Here is a 9,998-nt window from a genome sequence, read left to right on the forward strand (position 1 = left end):
GCCATACCATTTTTTAATCCTGAGGTGGGTCACGGGTAACCTGGAACGAATCCCTGCAAGCACAAAGCGCAAGGCAAGAACAATCCATGGACGGGGCGCAAGTCCATCACTGTGTGAAAACAAATACACACCAAACCCACATTAGGACAAATTTAGTAATACCAGTCCACCTGCCCTGCGTGTCTTTGGAGTAATGGTGGAAACTGAAGCAACCGGAGAGCCCGTGCAAACTCAACGAAGGGAGGACTCAGGACATGCGCATGCGCCACCCATGCTTAAGACTGCTGCGTTTAAATAGTAACGCGACAGATACAATATTATGAAGCGCCTGTTTTCAAATAAATAACTAATATACATATGTATTTACCTTAATTATATCTGCAATTACTCTTATCCGTTCAATGATACAAATGCTACAGTTGCCAAAGGAATACATCTCACTTAAAAGTTGAACTCTCACGCCGGTGTAATCATCATTGTCGTTGTCATTAAATCGATATGTGCTGAATCTCTTTTTACCTTTTATATCATCGCTGAACAGATCCAGGCCTTTCCGGATCAAAGACGCAGACATCTCAGTAAAGCCTTCTCTTAAGATTTTGAGAAGAACGTGTTGCTTCTCCTGTATAAAAGCCGAGAGACTCCCGACGCATCCGTCGACTAAACTGTCCGCACTTCCGGCGGCACTAATGTCACAGAATAATGCGTTCTGTTTGTTTTTGTCAGTCTTTACTAAAGATGTAATCAGAATTACGTACTGTATACAGAAAGCATTAAACATATAGCATATAAATAATGAAAATATCGGTCGTTTAAGAAAACACAGTATATTATACTTTGAAAATAATACAAACAATTGAAAAGACGGGATTTAAGTTAAATTAAAATCTTCAAAACAGGAAAATGTTAAGACTTGATTAGATTTCAGAATTTTTGAGGAATTAAAAAATACTGCTAATTCTTAAAAATAACGATTATAGGAAATTTTAAAAATCTGAATTTGTGTTTAAAGTATTTACCAAAGTTAGAAATGCGATGATGAAAAAGTTAACTCTTGTCCTTGACAAACACACCAAATAATAATAAAATAATAATGTAACTGGCAGGTAGGAAGGATTAGATCTTTTGCACAAAGGCGGTTGTTTACAGAACCCCAAAAATTTCTACTAATGTATAGGGGCTTGAAATATGATTTGTAGTTTCTATGTCATTACCGTAAAACTAATTATTACAGTTATATTAAATTCCAATCTCAATAGGTCATTAGAAGACTATGAATTATTCAAAATTTTAAACTACAATTCTGTTTGTTTTGGGGGAACAGGAAAAGAAAGACCTTCTGCTCTAATTCTAGTGCTGCCTGTTTGTATAATCTTTGAATATGCAATCTATTTACCCTTACCTTGGTATAGTTTCTATTCAGGGTTATTTCAATAATTGTATTATTAAAATATTTTCCTTTAAAGTTTATATTGCTTAATAACAATCTATTTAATAAAGACACAGTGGTAAAAAAAAAACTGTAACATACCCTTTTATCAGTTTAACGAACAGTAAAGGAATAGCGTTCAATGCTTTATATTTTCTTTTACTGAACAATCTAAATGAGAACGTTCTATACATTTTTTATGTTCCATGAAATCCCCATAAACATTTGGACTCCTGTGTCCTGCAGTCTGCTTCTTCTCAAGTTGGACAATAAAACCAAAGAATCCTCATCAGGTTACGCTGATATAACAGCCTCCTCTGGATGTACTGAAGTTGGAGCACAAAAACATATCGTAGTAAGGAATGCAAATCTCTTTAAATACATTTAGAATTTTAATAAATGGTGCAAACATCATTGAGGTTGTGTAGAGTGGTTTTGAGATAACATGTCTGTAGACTCCCAGACAGGACGTCTCGCTCTGAAAGTGCTCAAATGGCGTTCAATAAGTCAATCTGTTGAACATTTGAAGTTGACATTTAGCTCCTGTCACAATTCTTCACTTACTCGAGAGATGATAAAAACATTTGTTCTTGATCTGCTAAGAGGGACACCAGTGACACAGAATGGCTTTTACTCTTCAATGCAGTCTGCCTGAACATTTAAACACACACACACAGAAGAACATTCGAAAGCTTTTCTGTGTCATCTAAACCACACTTTGGAGTAGCACTTCCCACAGAGAGGGGCTTCAGTAGTCACACCAAGACACATGTGAAGAACAGCATTGCAGGATAAAACTTGCCAGAAAAGACTGGCCTACTAATTTTGTTAATTATTAGTTGCAGAGGCGTGCAAAGCGGCTCTTTTTTGTTTCATTTATTGGACCGTATTAAATGTGGACGATCAGATTGGTGCCACAGTATTTTCCTGTGGGAACCTGCAGTGCCTTATTTTGACCACAGTATACAGTAACCTAGGAGTGACCAACTCCGGTCCTGGTGGGTCACACTGGCTACAGGTTTTCTTTCTAACGATTTTCTTAATTAGTGAACAATTTTTGCTGCTGATTCACTTGTTTTGCCTTCATTTTAATTGATGTGTCTTAGGCCCTTTAATTATTTCTTTTTCCTTAATGGACAGCCAAACAATAATGAGACCCAAACAAGCCACCACATGACCAGCTAAACCTGAAAATAAAGAAAGGTTAAGGTCTCAGTCATGTTGGTCTGCTCAGGTCACCAAAACATCTTGACAGTGGCCTTAGAAAAAATCAACAGAATGAGAGCAGCAACAAGTATTCAATAACAGCTTTAATTAACAATAAGAACTGGCATCTCATTAAGAAACTAGTTAGAGTGAAATTGGCTGGAGTTTGACATTCCAATGTAGCTGGTCATCTGTTGGCTCGTTTCACATCACATTTCTGTTTGGCTGCCATTTAATGAAGAAACGAATCGATTCAGAGGACTGAATCCTTAAAAACAAGGCTATTAAAATGAAGGACAAAGGAGTTAATTAGCAGTGAAAACTGCTCGCTGATTAGGAAAAGGGTTAGAATGAAATCCTGCGGCCACTGCAGCCCACCAGGACCAGAGTTGGACATCCCTGCTTGACTGACCGATCAAATCTAGTAGAAACTGAATTGGACTTCCTGATATATGCCTGACAAACAGGCTTTCTGACATTTTTTCAAATGCCGGTTTTGCAAATTCATTGTGAATCTGCAGCAAATTAAGCAGGAGGAGGGTAGCCTTTTGATCTTCTGCACCTTAATTGTAAAAATAATATAGAGATTGGCTTTGTAATACACATATAAAACAATCAATGGCAAACCACTGTACACGTCGAAGGCACATTCAAGAGACGTGTAATTATAAAGTTGGAGCTCCTTTAGGTTAACTGTCCTTGTCAGACGTAGTGAAGGTGACAGGACAGACTGAGGGAACTTTAAACTTTGTAGTTGGTGGTTCAGCTCCTTACCCTTCTAAAACAAACAATGCGTTATCAAAGTTCAGACAGATAAAACATACACATGGACTAAGAGCAGGATCAATGTCACTCTCATTTATAGCATTTTTGGCTAAAAATGAAACAAAATTTTAAAAAGCAGTCAGTTTGCCATCTTCTTTCAGCAATGTATTTAATTTTCATACATGAGTAACTCATTTCTGGGTTAATGGTGCCAGACCCTCATCATGACTAAATTGTTAAAAAAAATGCTCCTTGATAGTGTTTCTGTTTAAAAAAAAAAAATGAAAATAGCTGCCGTTCAAATACAGAAGAACACAGAAGCCATATTAGTACTGGACAACAGAATGCACTGTGGAAGAAAACCAAACTTGAGGCAGATCGCCTGTCCACAGTCTGCTGCATTTCAGGGGTCTTTTCTGAACTCTTTGATTGAGCTGCTTGGCCGAGCTTTGATGTTATCAGGTTTGATTGATCAGATTATTCACAACAACAACAACATTTATTTATATAGCACATTTTTATACAAATTATGCAGCTCAAAGTGCTTTACATGATGAAGAAAGAGAAAAAAGAAAAAAATAAATAAAAATTAGAATAAGGGAACACTAATTAACATACAAAAAAGTAAGGTCCGATGGCCAGGGAGGACAGAAAAAACAAAAGAAAACTCCAGACGGCTGGAGCGAAAAAATAATAAATTCTGCAGGGGTTCCAGGCCACGAGACCACCCAGCCCCCTCTAGGCATTCTACCTAACATAAATGACCTCAATCAGTCCTCATGGAAGAACTTGATGATGAGGGTTATGTGGACCTCTGGCCTTTAATCCATTAATGTAGGGACATCATGGTGCTTTGATCAGGTGGTGGTGGCGCAAGTCGCCACCCCAGAAAACCAGAAAAAGAACAGAAGAAAAAGTAGGGATTAGTATGGATTTTGGAGCCACCATGAATAATCATGATAATTAATTGAATACAGAGCATCAGGATTAAACTAAGATGAAGCTATGAGAAAGCCATGTTAAAGTAATGTGTTTTCAGGAGTGTTTTAAATTGCTCCACCGTATCAGACTGGCAAATTCCTATTGGCAGGCTATTCCACATTTTAGGTGCGTAACAGCAGAAGGCCTCCTCACCACTTCTTTTCAGTTTAGCTCTTGGAGTTACAAGCAGACTCTCATTTGAAGATCTAAGGTTACGATTTGGAGTGTAAGGTGTAAGACATTCCGAAATATAAGATGGAGCAGATTATTTAAGGCTTTGTAAACTATAAGCAGGATTTTAAAGTAAATTCTAAATGACACAGATAACCAATGTAACCAATGTAATTTAGCTGTCCTCCTCAAAGACCCCCCACTTTTAACTGACAAAGAACACGGTTTGTAATTCAAATTGATCAAAGTGTAGCATCACTGTTTTACCTGAGGGGTCTTCGTGCAGGACATACTGTTGGTCAACTAGGGCTGCATTACAGAAAACATCATGTGACAGTCACAAAATGGGATTGATGCGTTCATAACGTGTGAACCCCTCCATGGTTCTTCTTCTTATCTCTCTCTATATATAAAATATGTCTGTCTGTATGTCTGTATATCTGTCCACTTTTCACAAGAAAATAATAATAATACATTTTATTTAATTATAAGTTTTATATATATATTTTATATTTAACAATGTTAAAGTGCTACAAAATAAGAATAAATTAACAAACAAGATAATCTATAGAAATAATTTAACAAAATGCCTTTCTAAAAAGATTTCGTTTGAAAGCATCAGTCGACTGTGGGGCTCTCCAAAAAAAAAAAAAGAAAAGTACTTAACAGATTTAGATTGGGTTTTTTTTCTATCATTTTCTTGAACATTCTGGTTGATTTTGTGACTTCTATCATTGTGCTAAGTACCATAGATCACTTGTGGTACCGATCTATTTGTGCGAATATAAGAGAGATGCAATGGGCCGAGGGGAGAGGTGCAGGGCCCTCCTCACTCACTTGCCAGCCTCCATTCGAGTTGTTCTACCTCTGGCCACGTTTTAGAGCATACTCTGCCTCCACTTAGCTAGCGATACCTGTCTGTTTAATGATTTTTAAAGTTTGTTCTATTTCACTACTACATGGGCCGAGCTGCAGGGGACAGCTAGTTTCTTCCACAGCACCACCATTATTAAGTCCAACTTTCTCTTTCAAGCTGTTAGCTATTGCTCTCCATAACGCTCAACTTCTCACTCCCAACACGGTGCACAACATTCCTCACTTAATGTCCTTATACACACATGACAGTCTCCTTTATTTGGGTGATGTCCCTTCCAACATCCCCCATGCTAAGTAAATAAACTAGTTAAAGGCCACTGTTTCAAATATAGTGACTTCTATCAGCATGGCCATCTATGTCCATCCTGCTCAGATATATAGGAACGGACACCTCTTCCTCACTCACAGACATGGCTTCTGTCAACTACTGCTGCAGACTCTGTGATGCCAGTGCCTCTAACAGTAATGTGGTCTAAGCTCCCACTCTCTTTTAATATCCATTTTGATATTAAAATGAATATTGTGCCTCCTTTTAATATTGCTAGATTTATGCTATTCTCTACCCAACCCACTAAATATAAATTCTGGTCGGATATCAGATCGGTCCTTTTCAAATTTTTATAGAATGACAAAGAGACCGGCCCTTAGCTACACATTTCACTTTAATTTGTGACACGCTGAGTGCCGGAGTGTCTCTTGCTGATTCGGAATTCTTGCCCTGTCCTGTGTAAAAGAACACACGACACAAAAGAAAATGTTTGAGATTCTTGAAAAAAAAAAGGTTGATGTGATTTTTACAAACGAAAGTAAATTAAAAATGGCTGCCATATATAGCTGCTAAACAGGAAGTGATGTAATGGGAACCTCTTAGATAACTTTTTGTAGCCTTCCCCTAAACCATTAGACTGAACAATCTTTGCTTTTAGATCTTTTCAGAGCTCCTTCGATCCCATGCTGTCTGTCACTCTTCAGAGGAGAGTCAAATGGAAGCACAACTTTCAATTGACCACCTTAAATACCTTTTCTCATGATTGGACACACCTGACTATGAAGTTCAAGGCTTAATGAGCTAATCCAACCAAGTAATCAGTATTGAGCAGTTACATGCATTCAAATCAGCAAAATTACAAGGGGACCCAAATGTCTGCACAGCCAGTTTTTCACATTTAATTTCATCCATCCATCAATTGTCCGACCCGCTGAATCCGAACACAGGGTCACGGGGGTCTGCTGGAACCAATCCCAGCCAACACAGGGCACAAGGCAGGAACCAATCCTGGGCAGGGTGCCAACCCACCGCAGGACACACACAAACACACCAAGCACACACTAGGGCCAATTTAGAATCGCCAATCCACCTAACCTGCATGTCTTTGGACTGTGGGAGGAAACCCACTCAGACACGGGGAGAACATGCAAACTCCACGCAGGGAGGACCCGGGAAGCAAACCCGGGTCTCCTAACTGCAAGGCAGCAGCGCTACCACTGTGCCACTGTGCCGCCCACATTTAATGTCATATAACTAAATACTGCTTCACTAAAAATCTTTGTTCAGAAAACACCCCAGTACTCAGATGTTCCTAGGAAATGAAAGACATACCACTGTTATCTTTTTTGTTGAAAGTAGAGTCAAACTTTTTCATATGACTTTATACTGTACATCTACACTCACCTAAAGGATTATTAGGAATACCTGTTCAATTTCTCATTAATGCAATTTTCTAATCAACCAATCACATGACAGTTGCTTCAATGCATTTAGGGGTGTGGTTCTGGTCAAGACAATCTCTTGAACTCCAAACCGAATGTCAGAATGGGAAAGAAAGGTGATTTAAGCAATTTTGAGCGTGGCATGGTTGTTGGTGCCAGACGGGCCGGTCTGAGTATTTCACAATCTGCACAACCATTTCTAGGGTTTACAAAGAATGGTGTGAAAAGGGAAAAACATCCAGTATGCGGCAGTCCTGTGGGCGAAAATGCCTTGTTGATGCTAGAGGTCAGAGGATAATGGGCCGACTGATTCAAGCTGATAGAAGAGCAACTTTGACTGAAATAACCACTCGTTATAACCGAGGTATGCAGCAAAGCATTTGTGACGCCACAACACGCACAACCTTGAGGCGGATGGGCTACAACAGCAGAAGACCCCACCGGGTACCACTCATCTCCACTACAAATAGGAAAAAGAGGCTACAATTTGCACGAGCTCACCAAAATTGGACAGTTGAAGACTGGAAAAATGTTGCCTGGTCTGATGAGTCTCGATTTCTGTTGAGACATTCAAATGGTAGAGTCAGAATTTGGTGTAAACAGAATGAGAACATGGATCCATCATGCCTTGTTACCACTGTGCAGGCTGGTGGTGGTGGTGTAATGGTGTGGGGGATGTTTTCTTGGCACACTTTAGGCCCCTTAGTGCCAATTGGGCATCGTTTAAATGCCACAGGCTACCTGAGCATTGTTTCTGACCATGTCCATCCCTTCATGACCACCATGTACCCATCCTCTGATGGCTACTTCCAGCAGGATAATGCACCATGTCACAAAGCTTGAATCATTTCAAATTGGTTTCTTGAACATGACAATGAGTTCACTGTACTAAAATGGCCCCCACAGTCACCAGATCTCAACCCAATAGAGCATCTTTGGGATGTGGTGGAACGGGAGCTTCGTGCCCTGGATGTGCATCCCACAAATCTCCATCAACTGCAAGATGCTATCCTATCAATATGGGCCAACATTTCTAAAGAATGCTTTCATCACCTTGTTGAATCAATGCCACGTAGAATTAAGGCAGTTCTGAAGGCGAAAGGGGGCCAAACACCGTATTAGTATGGTGGTCCTAATAATCCTTTAGGTGAGTGTATATAGACATATATGTATGTGCTTCACTGATTACACAAAGACATTTGATAAAGTGAAGCAAGAACAAATGTTAAACATTTGAAGAATTCTATCAATTGATGGAAAAGTCATTTGATTGGTAATGAATCTATCTATAATGGGAACAAATAGCAGCTATACAAATCAACAGTGAATTTGGAGAGTTGAAGTCGATAGAACGAGGTTAATGACAAGGTTGTGTTTTTTTGTCAGAAGTTTTTAGTGTACAGCAAATTGATTCCAAGAGACACTGAAGAAATGAAAGGAATAAGGGCAGGAGGTGTCAATGTCACCAATGGGAGATTTGCAGATGATGCCGTATTTATTGCTAAAACTGAAGACGAACAACTAGAAATGTTACATTTTTGAGTAGAAGACAGTGAAGAGAAGGGACTAAAGTTGAATTGCAACAAAACAGTTAGTATTGTGTTTACAAAAGACAAAGTAGTGCCAGAATGTCAGTTAAAGCCAAAGGTTGCCGGTTCGAATCCCTGTCCCTGCCAAAAGAGATCCTACCTACTCTGCTGGGCCCTTGAGCAAGGCCCTTAACCTTCAATTGCTCCAGGGGTGCTGTACAATGGCTGACCCTGCACTCTGACCCCAAGGGGTATGCAATCAATCAATCAACATTTATTTATATAGCACATATTCATACAAAAAAATGTAGCTCAAAGTGCTTTACAAAATGAATAGAAAAATAGAAGACACAATAAAAGATAAACATAAGTCAACATTCTATGTTAATTAATGTTGACTTATGTTTAAGAGTAAGGTCCGATGGCCAGGGTGGACAGAAAAAACAAAAAAAAAACTCCAAAGGCTGGAGAAAAAAATAAAATCTGTAGGGGTTCCAGACCAAGAGACCGCCCAGTCCCCTCTGGGCAATCTACCTAACATAAGTCAAACAGTCCTCTTTGTATTTAGGGTTTTCATGGAAGGACCTGATGATGATGGTCACGTAGACTTCTGGCTTTCAGTCCAGTGCGAAAAACCAAGTAATTTCTTTCAGGATTAATAAAGTATAATAAAAAAAAGTAAAATCTGAAAATGTCAGGCAAGTGGATCACTTTTGTTACTGACATATATTATAACACAATATGGAAGAAGTGAGAAGGAAATCAAGAGACTGACTGCTCTGACAAAACCGGCTTGTATGCAGCTAAAACAGATACCTATAAACCTACATGTAACAATGGAAACTGAGATGAACATTCTAAGGTGTTACTCAATGCTTTTCAGAATTGGCTTCAGGTTCCCCATAACCCTACTGGAGATTATCAAGGTTGAAAATGGATGAATGGACACCCTGGCAGTGTGTGTCGATGGCATGCCAATCCACAGAAACTATGTGCAGACTCCAAGCTTTAATACTCTCAAGCAGCGCCAATACTTAACAATTACATCACTATTAAACTCTAGTAATCAATTTCTTTCAAATACTATTTAAGACTTAAAAGATGACAATCTCTGGGTTTTTTTTAATAATAAAGACTTGCAAATTTCGGTACTGATGTTGGCAGACCCCTTGCCCCTGTAGTTAGGATATAGCGGGTTGAATAATGGATGTATGGATGGTACTGATGTTGGGGGAATACCCATACAATAACACAACCCCGCCCCTCCCGTGGGCGTGACAGACAGAACACCTAACGTGTTTGGCTGACGGGTGGGGGCGGTGTCTTCTGAA

General features: G+C 39.2%; 1 protein-coding gene across 1 annotated transcript in view; it reads right to left on the reverse strand.

Moving 5' to 3' along the window:
• The window catches only part of rps19bp1 (ribosomal protein S19 binding protein 1), a 7,869-nt gene extending 7,187 nt beyond the window's left edge, over nucleotides 1–682 (reverse strand). Inside the window, exon 1 of the mRNA XM_039765538.1 lies at nucleotides 520–682. Coding sequence (XP_039621472.1) covers nucleotides 520–574 — 55 coding nt within the window. The 5' untranslated portion in view covers nucleotides 575–682. The remainder of the gene's footprint in view (nucleotides 1–519) is intronic.
• Nucleotides 683–9,998: the final 9,316 nt, after the last annotated feature.

Source organism: Polypterus senegalus, chromosome 10 (assembly GCF_016835505.1).
Source record: "Polypterus senegalus isolate Bchr_013 chromosome 10, ASM1683550v1, whole genome shotgun sequence".
In the NCBI taxonomy this organism is placed as follows: domain Eukaryota; kingdom Metazoa; phylum Chordata; class Cladistia; order Polypteriformes; family Polypteridae; genus Polypterus; species Polypterus senegalus.